General features: G+C 40.3%; 1 protein-coding gene across 1 annotated transcript in view; it reads left to right on the plus strand.

Moving 5' to 3' along the window:
• Window positions 1–24,985, plus strand: part of LOC136144261 (ATP-binding cassette sub-family C member 4-like) — a 160,961-nt gene that overhangs the window by 130,580 nt on the left and 5,396 nt on the right. Inside the window, 3 exon segments of the mRNA XM_065902010.1 lie at window positions 9,563–9,735; window positions 10,171–10,276; window positions 17,251–17,385. Of these exon segments, the coding sequence (XP_065758082.1) occupies window positions 9,563–9,735; window positions 10,171–10,276; window positions 17,251–17,385 (414 nt within the window).

The following is a 24,985-nucleotide window of genomic DNA, read 5'->3' on the forward strand; positions in this document are numbered from 1 at the left end:
TAACTACTAAATTTTTGATTGATCTTTTCATTTCAGAGAAGTGTGACATATTTTTAAAATCTTTTTGTTGTTGTTGTAACACAAATCAGAGATTGATTGTTCACATTGGTTTGAGTTGGTGTGTTTGTCATTTAGTGTCACCCTCCCAGGGAAGCTCTGAAATCTGTAATATGCAGATGAGCCTTGACTGTGAGCAGGCAGATTTGGAGGTATGACCATTTCCAGCCAGTAATTCTGGTTTCTGAAGGATGTCACAACTGAGTCTTTATATGCACACCCTCCTTTTCAGCAGCATGTGGATTTTGTTTTCTTAAATTGGGTTGATTGCTTCATCTTCTCCTGCCTGAAAAGCAGTGCACCTCTGATTTTGTTTAAGTCTGTGAGTCTTTTACTGTAAAATTCTGCAAGTGAAGAAGTGTGTAGTGCAGTTAACCATTAAATGTAAAGAACGACAGGATAACACACTACTCTTGAATTCATAGGACAAATTTAATGGTAAAATTGGGACACATATTTAAAAAATAACTGGAAGTACTGGTAAATTATTTTTCTATTCATTTCCCAGATTGAGATATTTTTGCACAGATTCTCAGGCAGCATTACTCTAGAATTTTAGAACATACTGTTCCATGGACAGAGAGCCAATGTTAATCTAAATTATAAAAATGCTGACGTGGTAGATAATACTAAGATCTACTTCTATTTAAACTATATTTGGAACTTTCTGTAAAAAGAAAAAAATGTGAGTTTATATCACAAAGTGAAGTGTGTGGTGTCCATGTATTGCTTCTGGAATTAACCCTGTTAACGTTGGTGATATCACTTAGAGAAATCATAACATCATTGTGTTTCTCTACGAATTGATTCTTTATGACTGTTTTAAAAGAAAACTTACCAAATTGTTCATTGAAAAACATACAAATGTGATAAAGAAATAATTCCTAGAGAATCTGAATAAAGGGGTGATTTATCATTCTAAGTTATTGTTGTTCAGCTGCTAAGTCACTCTTTGTGACACCATGGACTATAACATGACAGGCTTCCCTGTCCCTCACCATCTCCTGGAGTGCGCCCAAGTTCATGTCCATTGAATCAATGATGCTATCCAAACATCTTATCCTCTGCCTCCCTCTTCTCCTTCTGCCTTCAGTCTTTCACAGCATCAGGGTCTTTTCCAAATGAGTCAGTTGTTTGCATCAGGTGGCCAAAGTATTGGAGCCTCAGCATCAGTTCTTCCGAAGAATATTCAGGGTTGATTTCTTTTAAGATTGACTAGTTTGATTTTCTTGTTTTCCAAGGGATTCTCAATAATTTTCTCCAGTACCACAGTGTAAAAGCACTGATTCTTCAGCACTCTTTTATTGTCCAGGTCTCGCACCTGTACATGACTACTGGAAAGACCATAAGTTTGATTATATGGACCTTTGTCAGCAAAATGATATCGTTGCTTTTTAACACATGGTCTAATTTTGTCATAGCTTTCCTGCTAAGAAGCAATCATCTTCTAATTTCAAGGCGACGGTCACCATCTGCACTGACTTTAAAGTTCAAGAAGAGGAAATCTATCACTTCTTCTACCTTTTCCCCTTCCATTTGCCATGAAATGATGGGACTGGATGCCATGATCTTGGTTTTATTAATGTTGAGTTTTAAGTCAGTTTTTTCACTCTCCTCATTCACCCTCATCAAGAGGTGTCATTAAATCAATGAAGCCAGTTTTTAAGTGAACCAAAAACACTAGTTATTAATTTGTAAATGATGCCTAACTGGATATGTGAACCCAAATTCACAGAGTTAACCTGAGAATGAGTAGGAGGGAACCAGTATGTTTTCCTCTTTATGAATTTCAATTAAAAGGAAAAGATGGCTTAAAAAAATTTTTTTAAGTCCTCTCATTCTGTTTAATCCTTCTTCCTTGGCAGAGATGGACATTCAGAAGGACGACAGTCCTATGGATGCTGCCTGTCTCATCTTGGTTATTTTTCTAAATATACTGAAAATACATTTTTCATGTACTGAAAACTTGCCAACTTACTGTAAACTGATAAAAGTTCATCAGAAATTAGTGGCGATTGGGGTGCTAAAAAGCAAAGGCAGATCCAAAAATATAACATGAGTAGTGCCTGAGGATGAAGCACTTTATCACTCAGAGGTTAAAATGTCATAGTAGATAAAACTCTGGAAATGAATCATTGATGCGTTGCTTCCATTAAAAGCAAAAACAAAACACCTTAGATACTGGGATTTGGAATTAAGAGTAGAGTATGGGGGCTTCCCCAGTTTCTCAGTGATATAGAATCTGCCTGCAATGGAGGAGAAGTGGGGTTGATCCCTGAGATGGGAAGATTCCCTGGAGGAGGAAATGGTAACCCACCCCAATATTCTTGCCTGGGAAATCCCATGGACAGAGAAACCTGGTGGGCTATAGTCCATAAGGTTCACAACGTAGTAACTAAGCAATAACAAAAATGTCCTGTCAAAACTGGGAAGAAACTGTGCAGTTAAATGTCTGACTTTGATAGTGTCTTTGTTAGGACACAAGTGTGTCTCATCACACAGAAAACCAAGATACAGAAACCTGGGCGTCAGCAGCCGGTGCATCAGGAGCCACGTGGTTCCATCCTTGCGGTGGCAATAGGTCACATGTCCATTTCCCTGGGCCTTGTGTTAGGTGAACTTCCTTTACTGCTGGCCCTGCTCTAGTAAAAGCTCTTCCCCATCTGTTGATTGAATTTAAGTGTCTCCTTCTGGCCCACACCAGATTTTCTTTTTGAAAAGTAAGAAAGTTTCACAAAATTTGGAAACCACCTGACATCTGCGTTCACCTCCTGAGAGGGGCATCAACACCTACTACACATAGTGCATACAGTGATGATAGAAACAGGGGCCTTATAAGTTCAGTTTATTATTTTTCAGTGTTGCTATATTCTAGTATTTCCCCAAGCTCAAAAATAATCTGGAGTATTCTATACTGAGATATATAGTTTTGAATAGTTATTATTTGTTCTATTTTCCTTAAATTATAGCTTTTTCAGTGCTTTCCTTTGTTCAAAGTGTGATATATCTTAGAGCCAGTTAATTGTTATAAGAATATATCATTTTTACAGTTACACTTAATACAAAAACAGTTTTACATATAAATCATTTATTCATATAAATTTAGTTTCTAATTTACAAGAACAGACATATCACACAATTAGAGTCACTTATGCCTTCATTCTTGTTGTTCCTGTTTGTCGTGTCGGACTCTTCTGCAATCCCATGAACTATAGCCCACCATGCTCCTCTGTCCATGGGATTTCTCAGTCAGGAATACTGGAGTGGGTTGCAATTTCCTTAGCCAGGGGATCTCACCCAGGATCAAACCCAAGTCTCCTGCTTGGCAGGTGTCTTCTTTACCACTGAACCACCAGGGAAGCCCACCTTCATCCAGTCAAAAGATATCTACTGAGAGCTTGTCAGGAAGTGTTGCAAATTATGGGGCTGTCACAGTCATCAAGAGACAAATTGTCTGTCCTTTTGGAGCTTAAATTCTCCTGGAGAAGTTGAAAAGCAAGCCAATGCATATGTAATGAAATCTCAGTGCTGATACATGCAAAGGAGAAAAGTGAAGCAGAGCTTGAGGCAAGGTGAGCTGATAGCATTATTAATAAAGGGCAATAGCTATTGATCTGTCACAAATTCTGCATGTACTGACTTGTTTAATATTCTTAACAATGTTAGGAGTTACACACCTCTATAATTATGGAATTATAGTCTTATTTAGAGATTATGAAGCTAAGGTAGAGTAGGTTCAGGAATTTGCCCAGTTGGCACAGCCAGGCAAGACTTATCCCCAGGCTGCCTGGCTTCAAGTCTTCAGTTTATTTTTGTTTGGCTGCAAAAAAAAAAAAAAAAAAAAAAAAAAGTCAACAAAAGAGTCCAAAATGAAGTATTTGGGTGCAATCTCCAAAATGACAGAATGATCTTGGCTCATTTCTGAGGGAAACGATTCAGTATCACAGTAATCCAAGTCTTTGCCCCAACCAGTAATGCCAAAAAAGCTGAAGTTGAACAGCTAGATGAAAACCTACAAGACCTTCTAGAACTAAAACCAAAAAAGATGTCTTCTTCATCACAGGGGATTGAAATGCAAAAGTAGGAAATCAAGAGATACCTGGAGTAACAGGCAAGTTTGGCCTTGGAGTACAAAATGAAGCAGGGCAAAGGCTAACCGAGTTTTTCCAACAGAACATGCTAGTCATGGCAAACACACTCTTCCAACGACACAATAGACAGCTCTACTGTCTACTGATGTCTATATGGACATCACAGATGGTCAATACCAAAATCACATTGATTATAGTCTTTGCAGGCAAAGATGGAGAGGCTCTATACAGTCAGGAAAAACAAGACTGGGAGCTGACTGTGTCTCAGATCATGAACTCCTTAGTGCAAAACCCAGGCTTCAATAGAAGAAAGTAGGGGAAATCACAAGCAATTATGATACGACCTAAAACAAATCCCTTACAAATTATATAGTGGAAGTGACAAGTAAATTCAAGGGATTAGTTCAGATAGACAGAGTGCCTGAAGATCTATGGACACAGGTTTGTAACACTCTACTGGAGGTGGTGAACAAAACCATCCCAAAGAAAAAGAAATGCAACAAGGCAAAATGGCTGTCTGAGAAGGCTTACAAATAGCTGAGAAAAGAAGAGAAGCAAAAGGCAAAGGAGAAAAGGAAAGATAAAGCCTTCCTAAGTGATCAGTGCAAAGAAATAGAGGAAAACAATAGAAAAGGAAAGACTAGAGATCTCTTCAAGAAAATTAGCAATACCAAGGGAACATTTCCTGCAAGGATGGGCACAATAAAGGACAGAAACACTATGGATGTAACAGAAGCAGAAGATATTAAGAAGAGGTGGCAACATTATACAGAGTGAAGTAAGTCAGAAAGATAAAGAACATTACAGTATACTAACACATATATACGGAATTTAGATAGATGGTGGCGATAACCCTATATGCAAAACAGAAAAAGAGACACAGAAATACAGAACAGACTTTTGAACTCTGGGGGAGAACGTGAGGGTGGGATGTTTTGAAAGAACAGCATGTATATTATCTATGGTGAAACGGACCACCAGCCCAGGTGGGATACATGAGTCAGGTGCTCGGGCCTGGTGCACTGGGAGGACCCTGAGGAGTCGGGTGGGGAGGGAGGTGGGAGGGGGGATCGGGATGGGGAATACATGTAACTATATGGCTGATTCATGTCAATGTATGACAAAACCCACTGAAATGTTGTAAAGTGATTGGCCTCCAACTAATAAAATAATATTAAAAAAAAAAAAAAAAAAAGAAGAGGTGGCAAGAATACATGGAAGAACTATTTAAAAAAAAAAAAAAAAAAGATCTTAATGACCCAAATAGCCACAATGGTGTAATCACTCACAGAGACAGACGTCATGGAGTGTGAAGTCAAGTGGGCATTAGGAAGCATCATGATGAAGAAAGCTAGAGGAGGTGATAGAATTCCAGCTTATCTATTTCAAATGGGTGAACACAGCTCCACCCATCAACAGAAAATTGGATTAAAGATTTAGTGAGCATGACCCCACCCTTTAGAATAAGAGCCAGTTTCTCCCTCAGTTGGTCTCTCCCATCAGGAAGTGTCCATAAGCCTCTTATCCTTCTCCATCAGAGGGCAGACAGACCAAAAACCACAATCACAAAAAACTGACCAATCTAATCACATAGACCACACCCTTGTATAACAATGAAACTATGAGCCATGCCAATTAGGGCCACCCAAGAATGATGGGTCATGGTGGAGAGTTATGACAAACTGTGGTCCACTGGAGAAGGGAATGGCAAACCACTTCAGTATTCTTGCCTTGAGAACCCCATGAACAATATGAAAAGGCAAAAAGATAGGACACTGAAAGATGAACTCCCCAGGTCGGTAGGTGCCCAGTAAGCTACCTGAGACCAGTGGAGAAATAACTCCAGAAAGAATGAAGAGACAGAGCCAAAGTAAAAGCAAAACCAGTTGTGGATGTGACTGGTGATGGAAGCAAGGTCTGATGCAATATTGCATAGGAACCTGGAATGTTAGGTCCATGAATCAAGGCAAATTGGAAGTGGTCAAATAGGAGATGGCAAGAGTGAATGTTGGCATTTTAGGAATCAGCAAACTAAAATAGACTGGAATGGGTGAATTTAATTCAGATGACAATTATATCTACTACTGTGGGCAGGGATCCCTTAGAAGAAATGCAGTAGCCATCATAGTCAACAAAAGGGTCCAAACTGAAGTAATTGGGTGCAATCTGAAAAACGACAGAAAGATCTCTGTACGTTTCCAAAGCAAACCATTTAATATCACTGTAATCCAAGTCTATGCCCCGACCACTAATGCTAAAGAAGCTGAAGTTGAATGGTTCTATGAAGACCTACAAGACCTTTTAGAACACCCGAAAGAGATGTCCTTTTCATTATAGGGGACTGGAATGCAGAAGTAGGAAGTCATGAAGCATCTGGAGTAACAGGCAAATTTGGCCTTGGAGGACAGAATGAAGCAGGGCAACGGCTAATAGAGTTCTGCCACAGAACGCACTGGTCAAAGCAAACAGCCTCTTCCAAGAACACAGGAGAAGACTCTACACATGGACATCACCAGATGGTCAACACCAAAATCAGATTGGTTATATTCTTTTTAGTCAAAGATGGAGAAGCTCTAAACAGCCAGGAAAAAACAAGACTAGGAGCTGACTGTGGCTCAGATCATGAACTCCTTATTGCCAAATTCAGACTTAAATTGAAGATAGTAGGGAAAACCACTAGACCATTCATATATGACCTAAATCAAATCCCTTATGATTATATAGAGGAAGTGAGAAATAGATTGAAAGGAACTAGATCTGATAGAATGGTTGATGAACTATTGACAAAGGTCCATGACCTTGTACAGGATTCAGGGATCAAGACCATCCCCAAGAAAAAGAAATGCAAGAAAGCAAAATGGGTATCTGAGGAGGCCTTACAAATAGCTGTGAAAAGAAGAGACGTGAAAAGCAAAGGAGAAAAGGAAGGATATATGCATTTGAATGCAGAGTTCCAAAGAATAGCAAAGAGAGACAAGAAAGCCTTCCTCAGTGATCATGTAAAGAAACAGAGGAAAACAATAGAATGGGAATGATTAGAGATCTCTTCAAGAAAATTAGATATAACAAGGTAACAGTTCATGCAAAGATGGGCTCAATAAAGGACAGAAATGGTATGGACCTAGCAGAAACAGAAGATATTAAGAAGAGGTGGCAAGAATACACAGAAGAACTGTATGAAAAAGATCTTCACGACCCAGATAATCACGATGGTGTGATCACTTACCTAGAGCCAGACATCCTGGAATGTGAAGTCAACTGGGCCTTAGGAAGCATTCCTACGAACAAAGCTAGTGAAGGTGATGGAATATTAGTTGAGCTATTTCAAATCCTAAAAGATGAAGCTGTGAAAGTGCTCAAGAACTTTCACAATATGCCACCAAATTTGGAAGACTCAACAGTGGCCACAGGACTGGAAAATGTCAGTCTTCATTCCATTCCCAAAAAAGGGCAGTACCAAAGAATGTTCAAATTACCAAACAATTGCACTCATTTCACATGCTAGCAAGATAATACTCAAAATCCTTCATGCTATCCTTCAACAGTACATGAACAAGAACTTCTCAATATGCAAACTGGATTTAGAAAAGCCAGAGGAACTGGAGATCAAATTGCCAACATCCATTGGATCATCGAAAAAGCAAGAGAATTCCAGAAAAATATCTGCTTCAATGACTAAGCGATAGCGTTTGACTGTGTGGATCACAACAAGCTGTGGAAAATTCTTCAAGATATAGGAATACCAGACCACCTTACTTGCCTCCTGGGAAACCTGTATGCAGTTCAAGAAGCAACAGTTAGAATTGGACAGGGAACAACTGGTTCCAAAGCAATAATTTGGACTGGTTCCAAATTGGGAAAGGAGTAAATCAAGGCTATATGTTGTCACCTTGGTTATTTGACTTATATGCAGAGTACATCATGTGAAATGTGGGGCTAGATGAAGCTGGCATCAAGATTGCTGAGAGAAATATCAATGACATCAAATATGCACCTGACACTACCCTAAAGGTAGAAAGTGAAGAGGAACGAAAGAGTTTCTTGATAAAAGTGAAAGAGGAGTAAAAGCTGGCTTAAAGCTCAATATTTAAGGAACTAAGATCATGGCATCCTGCCTCATCATTGCAATATATGGAGAAATATTGGAAACAATGAAAGACTTTAGTTCCAAAATCACTGCAGGTGGTGACTGCAGCCATGAAATTAAAAGATGCTTGCACCTGGGAAGAAGAGTTATGACAAACCTAGACAGAATATTAAAAAGCAGAGACATCAATTTGCCAACAAAGTCCATGTAGTCAAACCTATGATTTTCCCATAGTCATGTATCAGTGTGAGAGTTGGACCATAAATAAGGCTGAGCACTGAAGAACTGATGCTTTTGAACTGTGGTTCTAGATAAGATTCTTGTGAGTCCCTTGGACTGCAAGGAGATCAAACCAGTCAATCCTAAAGGAAATCAACCCTGGATTTTCCTTGGAAGGACTGATGATGAAGCTGAAGCTCCAGTATTTTGGCCACCTGATGTGAAGAGATGACTCATTGGAAAACACCCTGAGGCTGGGACAGATGGAAGGCAAGTGGATAAGGGTACAAAAGAGGACAAGATGGTTGGATGGCATCACTGACTTAAGGGACATGAGTTTCCTGGAGCAAACTCCAGGAAATAGTGAAGGACAAGGACCCCTGGTGTGCTGCTGTCCAAGTAGTTGCAAAGTGTTGGACACGGTTCAGTGACTGAACAACAACAGATATCCATATGCTGGGGGAAATAAGATGTTGTGTTTTATTTTTCATGCATTTTCATTCACTACAATGCATTTATGACACTGAAGAAAATGCACTTGATTGGTCCACTATTTATAGGATTAAACTTGGGAAAGAACCATCATCAGAATGGGCTCCAGGATTACTAATGTATAAGGGGCAGTTTGCCATTGTTTGAACTTTCATATATTAAATTTTAGAAAACAGTAAAGGGCCAATAAGATTATATCTTTAGAGAACCAGATTTTCTGTAAAGTTTTTGAAACTTTTTCTCTAGTGTACCAGCTCCTATGCAAAATGTACTTTGGGAAACTTGACTCATTCATAAAGATACTTTTAAATTTTCTGTTCAAAATCACATTGGGAGAAATAGCTGCACTTTTTGAGAGACTTCCTTAACTAACCCCTAGGTGGGGTTTCTACTGGGTGTCCTGTGATGAGAATGGGGGACACTGAGATCTTTCTGTCCTGAGTTGACTCCACCATCTTTCTCATGAACATTCATTGAAAGGAGTGTTCCCCATCACCTGGCTGTACATGTAAGATATGTAAGAAGTCCTGAGGATATCAAAGCTCTAATGTCTAAGAGGCTTATCTACTTCAGTAGCTGTTTGCTTAGAAAAATGTCATTGTTTCTGTATCCACAGGTACAACTTAAAGAATCCATCGAAGGTCTTCCTGCTAAAATGAATACTGAATTAGCAGAATCTGGATTGAACTTGAGTGTTGGTCAGAAACAACTGGTGTGCCTTGCCAGGACTATCCTCAGGAAAAATCAGATATTGATTATTGACAAAGCCACATCATACGTGGATCCAAGGTATGGAGCTGAGCCCAAATCTTGAATCTGACTTGTATATGTAGTAAATGGAAAACATTTAGTGAATCTTCGAAATGTTTCTTAGTGCTCACTTGGCCTCATGGATATCTGTTGATAATATTAATTCCAGAAAACAAAGGAAAAAACCAAGACATGTTACATGGTGTTAATGTTGTTATGAGGCATCCTAAGAAAGCGGAATTCTTAAATCCAGTTCCTGATAGTTTCAAGCAATTTGGAGGGAAGACTAATTTTCCATCATTTTATGAAAAATAGTAAATTTCTAAGTAGACTTTTTATATTTAGTTTTTTAGGAACAGGAATATATCTTAAAGTATTAATTTTTAAAAATGTTGTAAAAATATCATAGGATATTTTTGTCTTAAGTTTGCTTTTCCTGTCTTTACTGAACTAAGTCAACTTCTATTTTTCTAGAACTGATGAGTTAATACAAAAAAAAATTCGTGAGAGATTTGCCCAGTGCACTGTGCTGAACATTGCACACAGGTTGAGCACCATTATTGACTGTGACTGGATAATGGTAAGACCCTCACCATTTTAGCTGTTTCCATTTATGTTCAATTTTCAATGTATCCTTCCTTGTAAAATTTGATAGGAACCTCCATTAATTTTTCTCTTAGTTTCTTCTCTCATTCCTAAAAATTATTCAAGTACTTAACTATACTTTTAGAATGCACTATTAAATAATATATCCAATAATCTTATATTTTCATATTAAAAGTTTATTTGAATTGTCATGTTTTTTATGATGGCCAACTATTAAAATATTCCAAACCCAAGTTATAGCTCCATATTTTAGTGGGATAGAACACAGTCATTTTCACTGTGTCATAGTTGTTTCAGCATTTTCGGATTCCCTTACCAAAAAATAGACTCAAATTTAGACTGCCAGGAGGTTGATGGGTAAACTTGTAGATTTTCTCAGGAGTCCATGAGAAGAAATGGCCTAATGAGAAAAACAATACTTTAACGGAAAAGATTTAATATAATAAACATATTACATAGGGATTAGAGGGCTAGAAAAATGAAATACTGGAGTAATGATTTTAGAAAGCAGCTGCCATATCCTAGGACAGATCTCCTGACCTGAGAACTCAGAAGAGAGGCCCTAAAGAATTGATGCTCATACCTCCAAGGAGAGGTCACTGCCTGGTTGCTGGTCATATTTGTGAGGGGGCAGGATGGGGCTGGTTCTCCATGTGCTAATAGCCGGGAGCTGGAGTCAGGTCCCAGTGCTGAGGTGATGCTAGTAGCAGAATCAGGTAGAGCATTATCTGTGTTTCCCACCTTCAGTCTCCCTCTAGTGCCCCCTGCTGGCAGAACCTAACAAAGGCCACCTGGCCAAAGAGTGAACTGTTGCAGTGACTTGCAGAGACCCAGCTTCTGCATCACAGATGAGAGTTTGGAAAGAAAGGCAAATCAGGGATGAGAGACTAAATAAACAACCTGCGAGTCTCTTGCACAATATTTCTGTTCTGCACACACGGCAAGCTCCAGGTTTTGGTCTGTGAATATCTGTCTAGTATCTTCCTTCCAGGTTTGGTTGGCTCTTTCTTCATTAGTAATTTAATAATATTTCCTTCCTTAGCTCTATTTCCTTCCTCCGTCTATTCCTTTTCTCTCCCTTTTTCATTTTATCTCTTTCCTTGTCCTTTCCCTTTGTTGCTTGCTCAGTTTCAATAAATGTTACGATGTGGCTTTATAAAACAAGAGAAGCATTCCTCAAAGGAAAAACTTTGGCAGCAAATAATCTCAAGGAATGCAAGATACTTCAAGGTATTTTGATGGTTCATACAAAACAGGTAATAATCACTAATGAGTGTTCCGTAATACCCACAGTTCCTTATGTCTAAGGATAATAGTACCGTCTCTTTTGACTTCTTGGGCAGCTTCTGGAATATCATCTCCTTTCCTACTTCACAAGCATTGTCGTGTGGGATCATCAGTGGGAACTCTGAGTAGATACCAGGCTGTCATCATTGAGGCAGTGCTTGTAGCTTGTAACGCCAAGCTGGGTGTGCACAAGAGTGAGCTCTGGGAGGCAGATGACAGGAGTGTGGCATCCCCAACCCAATGTATGCTCTAGGCTCCAAGCAGTGCATCTGGTCACCTGGACTAGCATCACCGTAGAAAGTGGGCTCTACCTGCATACTTTCATGAGGGATGGGGTGACGTTCAATACTGCCCAACAATGACTCTTAATTTCTAGAAATGTTCTGTGTCAGGCATCCTTAGTCATTCATTTTGTGACCTTTATGCTAATTGGAAAAGTAACCTTTTATTTCTAGATTTTACCTGTTACTTTGTTCTTACCTCTCAACACTGCATTTGCCCCTCAGGCACCATTCTTCCTTTATAAATAAATGATGCTGTGAAATTTACCTATTTCAAGTTCTTTGTCAGGCTTTAGACATAGCAGCAGAAAGACGGCTTGATCTTCAGCTCAGTAAAGGGTCTGTTCAATTAAATTCTTTGCTCTTAAAAGTACCCTGAAGATTTATTTTTGGGTTTTGGTATTATAGCATTAATGGCATTAATGGTAGCAGATTCTTTTTATTATCTAATTCTTAGAAATACTGTCACCTTGGAATGTGTGCTTGGTTAGGGAAACTGAGGAAGGACAGAATTTGGACATGTCACCTGGTCTCTAGTCTTTCCCATTTTATTGTTTTCTTTATTTTTTGGCATTGATCACTGAGGAAGGCTTTCTTATCTTTCCTTGCTTTTCTTTGGGGCTCTGCATTCAGATGAGTATATCTTTGCTTTTCTCCTTTAGCTTCTCTTCATTTATCAGCTATTTAAATAACCTCTAATATGCAGATGACACCACCCTTATGGCAGAAAGTGAAGAGAAACTGAAGAACTTCTTGATGAAAGTGAAAAAGGAGAGATTAATCTCAAAAATATACAAGCAACTCCTGAAGCTCAATTCCAGAAAAATAAACGACCCAATCAAAAAATGGGCCAAAGAACTAAACAGACATTTCTCCAAAGAAGACATACAGATGGCTAACAAACACATGAAAAGATGCTCAACATCACTCATCATCAGAGAAATGCAAATCAAAACCACAATGAGGTACCATTACACGCCAGTCAGGATGGCTGCTATCCAAAAGTCTACAAACAATAAATGCTGGAGAGGGTGTGGAGAAAAGGGAACCCTCTTACACTGTTGGTGGGAATGCAAACTAGTACAGCCACTATGGAAAACAGTGTGGAGATTTCTTAAAAAACTGGAAATAGAACTGCCATATGACCCAGCAATACCACTTCTGGGCATACACACTGAGGAATCCAGATCTGAAAGAGACACGTGCACCCCAATGTTCATCGCAGCACTGTTTATAATAGCCAGGACATGGAAGCAACCTAGATGCCCATCAGCAGATGAATGGATAAGGAAGCTGTGGTACATATACACCATGGAATATTACTCAGCCGTTAAAAAGAATTCATTTGAATCAGTTCTAATGAGATGGATGAAACTGGAGCCCATTATACAGAGTGAAGTAAGTCAGAAAGATAAAGAACATTACAGTATACTAACACATATATACGGAATTTAGATAGATGGTGGCGATAACCCTATATGCAAAACAGAAAAAGAGACACAGAAATACAGAACAGACTTTTGAACTCTGGGGGAGAACGTGAGGGTGGGATGTTTTGAAAGAACAGCATGTATATTATCTATGGTGAAACGGACCACCAGCCCAGGTGGGATACATGAGTCAGGTGCTCGGGCCTGGTGCACTGGGAGGACCCTGAGGAGTCGGGTGGGGAGGGAGGTGGGAGGGGGGATCGGGATGGGGAATACATGTAACTATATGGCTGATTCATGTCAATGTATGACAAAACCCACTGAAATGTTGTAAAGTGATTGGCCTCCAACTAATAAAATAATATTAAAAAAAAAATAAATAAATAAATAAAAAAAAAAAAAAAAAAAAAAATGTTGAATCCAGAACAGATATAATGTGTATTTATCAAGGCATTTACCTTTTTGTGTCTTATTATTTTTAATTCTATCTAGATATCACCAAATTAAAATTTAGTTGATTTTGCATAACTGTAGAAGAAATAAAATTGTTTTTATTGTTATGAAAAAAAAAAAAATAAAAAAAAAAAAAAATAAAACTCAGCATTCAAAAAACTAAGGTCATGGCATCCGGTCCCATCACTTCATGGCAAATAGATGTGGATACAATGGAAACAGTGACAGAGTTTATTTTCTTGGGCTCCAAAATCATTGCAGATAGTGACTGCAGCCATGAAATTAAAAGACACTTGATGCTTGAAAGAAAAACTATGACAAGCATAGACAGCATATTAAAAAGCAGATACATTACTCTGCCGACAAAGCTCTGTCTAGTTAAAAGCTATGGTTTTTCCAGTTGTCATGTATGGATGTGAAAGTTGGACCATAAAGACAGCTGAGCATCAAAGAACTGATGCTTTTGAATTATGGTGTTTTAGAAGACTCTTGAGAGTCTCTTGGACTGCAAGGAGATCCAACCAGTCAATCCTAATGGAAATCAGTCCTGAATCTTAATTGGAAGGACTGATGCTGAGGCTGAAGCTCCAATACTGTGGCCACCTGATGTGAAGAACTGACTCATTGGAAAAGACCCTGATGCTGGGAAATACTGAAGGCAGGAGGAGAATGGGTTGATAGAGGATGAGATGACTGGATGGCATCACTGACTATGGACATGAGTTTTAGTGAGCTCTGGGAGTTGGTGATGGACAGGGAGACCTGGCATGCTGCAGTCCATGGGGTCGCAAAGAGTCAGACATTACTGAGTGACTGAACTGAGCTCAACTGTCACCTGGTCAGTCCTAAAGTGTTATCATTAGCACCTGATCTGCAGATGTGAACATCTGTATCCTCTGAATATAGCAGTTTTGTTGCTATTATAAAAATATGTTCATTTGTTTAATGCTTTACTTACCAATTTGTTGTTTAGTCCCTCAGGAAACTCAGGCTTCCATGTCCTTCACTATCTCCTAGAGCTTGCTCAAACTCATGTCCATTTAGTCGGTGATGCCACCCAACCAGCTCATCCTCTGTAGTCCCCTTCTCCTGCTTTCAATCTTTCCCAGTATCAGGATCTTTTCCAGTGAGTCACCTCCTCACATCAGGTGGCCAAAGTATTGGGACTTCAGCTTCAGCATCAGTTCGTTCAATGAATATTCAGGGTTGATTTCCTTTATGATTGACTTGCTTGGTCTTCTTACAGTCTGGGGGCTCTCAAGAGTCTTCTGCAGCACCACAGTTCAAAAGCATCATTTCTACAGTGTTCAGCCTTCTTTATGGTCCAACTCTCATATCCATACATGACTTCTGGAAAAATCATAGACAGACCTTTTTCAGCAAAGCAATGTCTCTGCTTTTTAATACACTGTCTAGGTTTGTCATAGCTTTTCTTCCAAAGAGCAAGTGTCTTTTACTTACCAATATCTCCTGGTAAATTTCTATAATCTCAAATTTTTCTCTCTTGGTCAATGTCTATGAACAAATCTCTGAAATACTTTTATGAAGCAATGTCTGGCCAGTCCCTCCCCAACTTTCTAGTTTTGTCCCACTCTGCTCTCCCTCCTTCCTTTACAGCTAAAATCACACTGACAGTCTTTTAGTTCTCCAGAATTCAGTGTTCACTCTCTTACAATGTAGCCTCCCTAGACTGTTGGCTTAGTCTAAGGTGCCTGTAGTGGAAATGGTGAGATGATGGGACTTGGGGTAGATAAGGAAGTGAAGCCAGTGGACTGTATAATGGATTGAACATGGGATCTTGAGGGCAGAGAAAGAAGTTGATGTTGGTTTCTGGGTACAGAAACTGAGCATCTGTAGTGGGGAAGACAGAGGGAGAAGGGAGATGCAAGGGTTCTCTTTGGAGCCTGTCACCTTTGTGATGAATGACCTTGTTTCCAGGAAAGGATTATACCCTTCACTGTGGAGCTGCCCTTCCCACTCCTGTGTTGGGAGACCTTCAGTTTAGGGCTCCCTGGTTGAGGTCATCAGTGATGTCATGGTGAGGTCCAACCAGGCGATGTAAACTCGGCCACTTGTTTACATCTTGGTCTGAACTGGCTGTGGTTGCTGACTCCTCTGGTAGGAACGGCAGGATTAGACCTCAGGGGACCAAGAGACAGGCATCCCCCGGTTACAGAGTTGGTGATTATCCTCTGTGCTACATTCACTCCAGGTGTAAAGCTTGTATGTTTTTCTAGAGCTTCTGGTTACCAGTTGACTTTCAATTCAGCAAAAACATCACCAGTAATATTTTTTCTCAAACCTTTAATTTTTGAGGCATTTTTATTGCTTGCTTTAGAAATATAGACATACCTTGTTTTATTGTGCTTCCCAGATACTGCATTTTTACATATTGAGAGCTTGTCATAAACCTGGATTAAGCAAGTCTATGGGTACCATTTTTCCAGCAGCATTTGCTCATTTTGTGTCTCTGTGTCAGCTTTTGGTAATTCTCACAATATATCAAACATTTTCACTATCATTGCAGTTGCTCTGGTGATCTGTAACATCAATGATCTTTGATATTACTACTATGACTTACTGAAGTCTCTGATGATAGTTAATATTTTTTAGCAATACCTTATTTTTATGTTAAGGTCTGTACATTGTTGTTCCCCACCCCTTCCCAGACATAATGCTATTGCACACATGCTTGGGTATGGAATAATGTAAACATAACTTTCATGTGCCCTGGGAAACCAGAAAATTTGTGTGACTCACTTTACTGTGATGTTCATTATATTCTGGCATTCTGAAACTGAAACCGCAATAGCTCTGAGGGATGCCTGTACATATTTTCTTCCTGGCAGGCAAGTGATTGTCTGCTCTGAAAGCTTTAAGGACATAAAGACAAGTCGATTCATGTCAATGTATGGCAAAAACCAATACAATATTGTAAAGTAATTAGCTTCCAACGAATAAAAGTAAATTGGAAAAAAAAAAAAAAAAAAAGACAAGTCAGTCTGCTGCAAAGTCTAATGTTCCAGAGGGTGGACCGCCAGCCTGGACAGATGTTTGATTTTCTTGAATATTTTATTTTCTTGAATCAAGACATTTCCCAACTCTGTGTGTCTTATAAATAGCCCTCAAAGCTTGGAGTCTGAGAGCTAAAAGCACTGACTAATGGTAACAACCCCAAAGGCCCTGAGTAGAATGTAAAATGCTACAGACTGTTCAGTTTTAATCATAGTCATGATTAAAACTTTCATTTTCTGAAAATGAAAGAGAACTTTTGTTTTCTTCCTTTCCTATAACCATATAATAATGAAAGGCTGGGTTAGGCCTTTGTGTGCCTAGTAAAACAGAGTAATCAAACCATTTAAATACCACCAATCCTACCACCCAAATTCTACCTATCCTGCTCCTTTTTAAAATATTGTCTGAAAAAAAAAAATATTGTGAGTTATGTGTTACTGGGAGACATTGTGTGCTAATGGGTTTCTTTCTGCTGTAAACAGGTTTTTGATTCAGTGAAATGGAAAGAATATAATCGGCCAAATAATTTGCTGCAAGATAGAAACAGCCTATTTTACAAGATGGTGCAACAACTGGGTGAGGCGGAGGCTGCTGTCCTTGCTAAAAGGGCAAAATAGGTGAGCTTGCTGTGGGAAGCTGTAATTAAAATTCACTCTTCACGGGGTCTGGGAACAAGCACTCTGTGTTCTTTCAATAGAAGCCTCCAGAGAGGAAGCTTCATGACTGGGCATTAACAGCATGTGGCAGGTGGAAGGCAGGTCTGCTGAGAATCTGCAGCAGTGCTGGGGGTGGGGTCAGGATATGTGCACCCGTCTATGTGACCACATCAGTGCCTGAGACAGAGATTCTGGATCTGACTTCCCACATGTTCAGACTCTGGGTTCAGATTCTCATGGAACATAGAACATTCTCATTTTGCCGACCCTTTACATTCATTCTGATTGGTGCTCAGCACATTTGTGATACAAGTTCTGTCAAGGAATATCCAGGAAATTTGAGAGTTGAAGGGAAAAAAACTTGGGAGATTTTGATTCTAGGAAGATCTTCTGGAAAAAATTAGGTCTCTTCTGTCTAATCTGTAAAGAAATCTCTTACCTGATATTGTCACTTTCTACCTAATTCTTTGTTGTTCAGAATTAGGCCCATTTGCACCCCATGTTTCCTCTACATTCTAGAAAATGAAATTGTCATCAGTACAAATCAAGAACTCAAAAAGCTACACAATGTAGTCTGAGTGGTGCTGAAGGTCACAGAGCACTTTCAGAGATGAGGTGTGGGAGGCACTAAGCACTGTGTGTGGTGTGAGGAAGGGGCTCAGTGAGGAACATTCGGGTCACATGGGATCTTCCCAACAGAAGTGTACTGATAACCAAGGGCTGGTTTAGGAGACTTAGCCATTGTCATACAGTCATCTGTAAGTCTTTCTGGGACAAGGTGGGAGTGGGATTGGGATTGATGGGAAGATGGAGGGAAGGAAGTTCTGGTGTTCTTGCCCCTTAACATGTGTGGCTCAGGGTGGGAGGTGGCTTCCCCATCAAAAATTTATCTCTGGGTGTCAAATTATGGTTGTATGTTCCCTTCTTCATACTTTTCTGCCTTTCCCAGATTTTCACTTGTAAATAGAATAAAATTATTTGTTATTTGTGTAATATTTAAAATGTCCTAAAGAAAACACCCCAGTATCTTAAGTACTTGTATATGAACGATTTATCTAAAGTGTGGCCTGAGTTCATCACTGTCTTCTCTCAGTCTTCTATTCAGTTCAGTTCAGTTCAGTCGCTCAGTCTTGTCTGACTCTTTGCGACCCCATGAATCGCAGCATGCCAGGACTCCCTGTCCATCACCAACTCCCGGAGTTTACTCAAACTTATGCCCATCGAATCGGTGATGCCATCCAGCCTTCTCAGCCTCTGTTGTCCCCACCTCCTCCTGCCCCCAATCCCTCCCAGCATCAGGGTCTTTTCCAATGAGTCAACTCTTCGCATGAGGTGGCAAAAGTACTGGAGTTTCAGTTTCAGCATCAGTCCTTCCAATGAACACCCAGGACTGATCTCATTTAGGATGGACTGGCTGGCTCTCCTTGCAGTCCAACGGACTCTCAAGAGTCTTCTCCAACACCACAGTACAAAAACATCAATTTTTTGGTGCTGAGCTTTCTTCACAGTCCAACTCTCACATCCATACATGACCACTGGAAAAACCATAGCCTTGACCAGACAGACCTTTGGTGGCAAAGTAATGTCTCTGTTTTTCAGTATGCCCTCTAGTTTGGTCATAACTTTCCTTCCAAGGGGTAAGCGTCTTTTAATTTCATGGCTGCAATCACCATCTGCGGTGATTTTGGAGCCCAAAAAGAAAAGTCTGACACTGTTTCCACTGTTTCCCCATCTATCTGCCATGAAGTGATGGGACCAGATGCCATCATCTGAGTGTTCTCAATGCTGAGCTTTAAGCCAACTTTTTCACTCTCCTCTTTCACTTTCATCAAGAGGCTTTTCAGTTCCTCTTCACTCTCTTCACTCTCTGCCATAAGGGTGGTGTCATCTGCATATCTGAGGTTATTGATATTTCTCCTGGCAATCTTGATTCCAGCTTCTGCTTCTTCCAGCCCAGCATTTCTCATGGTGTACTCTGCATATAAGTTAAATAAGCAGGGTGACAATATACAGCCTTGACGTGTTCCAGACTTTATTTGGAACCAGTATGTTGTTCCATGTCCAGTTCTAACTATAGCTTCCTGACCTGCATACAGGTTTCTCAAGAGGCAGGTCAGGTGGTCTGGTAATCCCATCTCCTTCAGAATTTTCCAGTTTATTGTGATCCACACAGTCAAAGGCTTTGGCGTAGTCAATACTGGACTTTCCTGCTTTTTCTGGGACTCTCTTGCTTTTTCAATGATCCAGCAGATATTGTCAATTTGATCTCTTGTTCCTCTGCAATTTCTAAAACCAGCTTGAACATCTGGAAGTTCTCGGTTCATGTATTGCTGAAGCCTGGCTTGGAGAATTTTGAGCATTACTTTGCTAGTGTGTGAGATGAGTGCAATTGTGCGGTACTTTGAGCATTCTTTGGGATTGCCTTTCTTAGGGATTGGAATGAAAACTGACCTTTTCCAGTCCTGTGACCACTGCTGAGTTTTCCAAATTTGCTGGCATATTGAGTGCAGCACTTTCACAGCATCATCTTTCAGGATTTGAAATAGCTCAACTGGAATTCCATCACATCCACTAGCTTTGTTCATGGTGATGATTTCTAAGGCTCCCTTGAGTTCACATTCCAGGATGTCTGGCTCTAGGTGAGTGATCACACCATTTTGATTATCTGGGTCATGAAGATCTTTTTTGTACAGTTCTTCTGTGTATTCTCGCCACCTCTTCTTAATATCTTCTGCTTCTGTTAGGTCCATACCATTTCTGTCCTTTATCAAGCCCATCTTTGCCTGAAATGTTCCCTTGATATCTCTAATTTTCTTGAAGAGATCTCTAGTCTTTCCCATTCTGTTGTTTTCCTCTATTTCTTTGCACTGATTGCTGAAGAAGGCTTTCTTATCTCTCCTAGCTATTCTTTGGAACTGTGCATTCAAATGGGAATATCTTTTCTTTTCTCCTTTGCTTTTTGCTTCTCTTCTTTTCACAGCTATTTTTAATGCCTCCTCAGACAACCGTTTTGCCTTTTTGCATTTCTTTTCCATGGGGATGGTCTTGATCCCTGTCTCCTGTACAATGTCACGAACCTCCATCCATAGTTCATCAGGCTCTCTCTCTATCAGATCTAATCCCTTAAATCTATTTCTCACTTCCACTGTATAGTCATAAGGGATTTGATTTAGGTCATACCTGAATGGTCTAGTGGTTTTCCCTACTTTCTTCTGTTTAAGTCTGAATTTGGCAATAAGGACTTCATGATCTGAGCCACAGTCAGCTCCCAGTCTTGTTTTGCTGACTGTATAGAGCTTCTCCATCTTTGGCTGCAAAGATATAATCAATCTGATTTCAGTGTTGACCGTATGTGAAGTCCATGTGTAGAGTCTTCTCTTGTGTTGTTAGAAGAGGGTGTTTGCTATGATCAGTGCGTTCTCTTAGCAAAACTCTATTAGCCTTTGCTCTGCTTCATTCTGTACTCCAAGGTCAAATTTGCCTGTTACTCCAGGTGTTTCTTGACTTCCTACTTTTGCGTTCCAGTCCCCTATCATGAAAAGGACATCTTTTTTGGGTGTTCGTTCTAAAAGGTCTTGTAGGTTTTCATAGAGCCGTTCAGCTTCTTCAGCGTTACTAGTTGGGGCATAGGCTTGGATTACTGTGATATTGAAAGGTTTGCCTTGGAAACGAACAGAGATCATTCTGTTGTTTTTGAGATTGCAACCAAATACTGCATTTTGGACTCTTTTGTTGACTATGATGGCTACTCCATTTCTTCTAAGGGATTCCTGCCCGCAGTAGTAGATATAATGGTCATCTGAGTTAAATTCACCCATTCCAGTCCATTTTAGTTTGCTGATTCGTAGAATGTTGACATTCACTCTTTGACCACTTCCAATTTGCCTTGATTCATGGACCCAACATTCCAGGTTCCTATGCAATATTGCTCTTTACAGCATCAGACCTTGCTTCTATCACCAGTCCCATCCACAACTGGGTATTGTTTTTGCTTTGGCTCCATCCCTTCATTCTTTCTGGAGTTATTTGTCCACTGATCTCCAGTAACATATTGGGCACCTACCGACTTCAGTATCCTGTCATTTTGCCTTTTCATACTGTTCATGGGGTTCTGAAGGCAAGGATACTGGTTTGCCATTCCCTTCTCCAGTGGACCACATTCTGTCAGACCTCTCCACCATGACCCGACCATCTTGGGTGGCCCCATACGGCATTGCTTAGTTTCATTGAGTTTGACATGACTGTGGTCCTGTGATCAGATTGGCTCGTTATCTGTGATTATTGTTTTAGTGTGTCTGCCCTCTGATGCCCTCTTGCAACACCTACCGTCTTACTTGGGTTTCTCTTACCTCGGACGTGGGTTGTCTCTTCATGACTGCTCCAGCAAAGTGCAGCCGCTGCTCCCTTACCTTGGAGGAGGGGTATCTTCTCACGGCCGCCCCTCCTGACCTTGACCGTGGAGTAGCTCCTCTCAGCCCTCCTGCACCCAACAGCAGCCGCTCCTTGGAGGTGGGGTTGCTCTTCTTGGCCGCCGTCCCTGACCTCCGAGGTGTGGTAGCTCCTCTTGGCTGCCGCCCCTGACCTTGGAGGTGGGGAAGCTCCTCTCGGCCGCCGCTCCTGCACTGTGGCAGCCTGGTGCTCTGGGTCGCTACCCCTGACCTTGGGCATGGGGTATTTCCTCACGGCCACGCTTCTGGGCGGTCTGTTGCAGCAATCCTCCATAGAAATGAGGAAATGCAGAACAGGACCTTCCGCTGCTCATCAGGTAGGAGACTTCCTGGGTCCCAGAGCTGGTTGAAGAGTTGGCAGAGTTAGAGTTCATGCTTAGGTTTAGGGAGAAGAAAGTCTCTGTTCTGAACTTTTCATAAGTACTTACATTGTTTGCAAATATTGAGAAGCTAAACAAGGAGCTCTGTATTTTTTTTAAGCCTGAAATTCACAGAGTGCTTTTATCCACTAGAATGTCTCCGAGTCAAACCATTCTTCCTGAGACTTTGAGATCCAGGAATCTCCCAAAGCCTTTTGCTCTTTTGACCTGAGTCATTTCACATCAAAAAGGGGAGGTCCCACCTGTGCGTCTAAGTCTTCATTTTAAAATTATATTATCATGATGAAAGGTTGTTGCTGAACAATAAGACGCTGGGATTCTTGGCCTCTGGATGAGGCAAATTCAATCTGGGGCCAGAGAAGAGGCTGGATCACTCAGAGCTTTTGTGTATTAAAGTTTTATTAAAGTATAAAGGAGATACAGAAAGCTTCTGACATAGGCATCAGAAGGGGGCAGAAAGAGTACCCCCTGCTAGTCTTCAGCTGGATGTTACATAGTCACTAGCAGTCTGTTAATGAAAAGAAAGGAATGTCTTAAAACTCAGAATGGCACCAGGCCCCTCATCCATAAATTGCATTTTGTGATAATCTTGGTACCAGATGATTCATCCTGGACTGTGAAATGATTGACTTGAATCTTGTAGAAGGGCAGTTTACCATACAAATAGTTTCATTTACATAGATTAGGGGGACAATATCTGAGTATAACATACTGGTTTGTCAAGTAGGTTCTGAGCCATTTGGTGGAACTTGAAGACAGAGTCTAGGGTACATTAACATAGCTTATGACAAACATTTCCATAAGAAAAACTGCATTGGTTAACTCAAGGTTTGAGAATAGTTAGCTTCAGGTGAAACCAGGTGTCATGGCAACACAGCATTTTAAGAGAAACAACCTTTTATATTTGTATAGAGAAGAAAAAAATATATCGCCAGTTTGTTTCCTCCTGCTGCTTAAGAGAGATAAAAATGTCTGGCACTTGTAGCCTATTTCCTCCGTTTGGAGACCCCAGGCCTTCCTGTCTGTTACCCTCTCAATGACACTGAGTAATGAGTAATAGAACACAGAATTTTAGATTGGTCCAGATAATAAGATAATAGGATTCAACCCTCTCTTTGTACAGGTGAGGAAACTAAGGTGCTTTAGAAGGAAGGTGTCCCTATGTATATAACTGGTGTTAAACTAGTTTGCAGCAGACAGAGAATTAGAAATTTGTTCTTTCAGTAAACATTGTAAGTCAAGTGTAACATACATACTGAAGTAGGCATAGGTCGTAAAATTAGAAATCTTGTGATTCCTGGCCTAGTAATCCTGCACCTACTCTAACAACAGTAATGGTAAGTTACATTTGTATATTTCTTCATAGTTTATTTTATACAGTTCTCAAATGTATGATTTCACTTAATCTCCTGATGGTCCATTTTTATCCCGAATCATGGATAAGGACAGTGCATTTAGAGTTCACCGAAGGTCACTGAGCTGATCCAGGAAGCGCCCGAGGGGGAATTGCTGAGGGAGGCTGGGTGCTGTCCTAGGTACTGTGTTCTGTATCAAGTCTGAGAACTTTGCTCTTGTCACCTGGTAGCCAAGGTAGGGGCAGTCTCTGAAGTTGACAGAGTGACAGAATCTCACTCTTGGATATCAGTCCTTCCACTGGCTCAGGTCACCTTTACAGAAACAAATGCATTTCTGAATTCTCATGACATCTTGATATTATTTCTGCATACTCTGCATCCTCTTAGAAGGATAAACTGCCAGATTATCAGTTTTTTGAATGTGCAAGAATCAGATATTAATGTATTGTTCAGAGCTATAACATGGGAGCATTAGCCTCAGTCACAAGGTTTTCACTCTAATAGAACAGAATTCATTCAAATGAAAAGAAAACCCAACATCTGGGAGAAGGTGCTTCCACATCACGTTTTCTTGAACTCCTAGCTCAGGTGAGCTGATCATGGTCTGATTGACCCTTTTTGGATGATCCATGAAATAGTAGAGAAAGTCCCTTTTAGATGCATACAGCTAAAGAGGGCAGTAGTTTGCTAGGGCTGCCATACAAAGACCGAAGAGTTGGCAACTTAAACAGCAGAAACTTACATCCTCACAGTCCCGGAGGTTGGAAGTCTGGGGTCAAGTTGTCAGCAGGGTTGGTTTCCTCTGGGGTCTCTCTCCTTGTCTTGTAGACACCATCTTCCCTTTGTGTCCTCACATGCTCTTCCCTCTGTGTGAGCCTGTGTCCTGGTCTCTTCTTATGAAAACTCCAGTCAGTTAGATTAGGACCCACCCGTATGATTTCATTTTAACTTTATTGCCTCTTTAAAGATGATGTCTCCAAATACAGTCATATTCTGAGGTACCAGAGAGGGTTTAGGACTTCAACATGTAAAACTGGAGGTGAGAAGGTAACAGGCAAGAAGACAGGGGACTCCAAACGGAGGGAATAGGCTGCAAGTATCAGACATTTTTTATCTCTCTCTTAAGCTGCAGGAGGAAACAAACTACTAGTGTTATATTTTTCCCCTTCTCTATACAAATTTATATCCACATAAAAAGAAATGCAAAAAGCTGAAATGGTTGTCTGAAGAAGCCTTACAAATGGCTGAGAAAAGAAGAGGACCTAAAGCAAAGGAGAAAAAGAAAGATATACTCATTTGAATGCAGAGTTCCAAAGAATAGCAAGGACAGATTAAGAAAGCCTTCCTCAGTGATCAATGCAAAGAAATAGAGGAAAAA

Source organism: Muntiacus reevesi, chromosome 11 (assembly GCF_963930625.1).
Source record: "Muntiacus reevesi chromosome 11, mMunRee1.1, whole genome shotgun sequence".
NCBI lineage: Eukaryota > Metazoa > Chordata > Mammalia > Artiodactyla > Cervidae > Muntiacus > Muntiacus reevesi.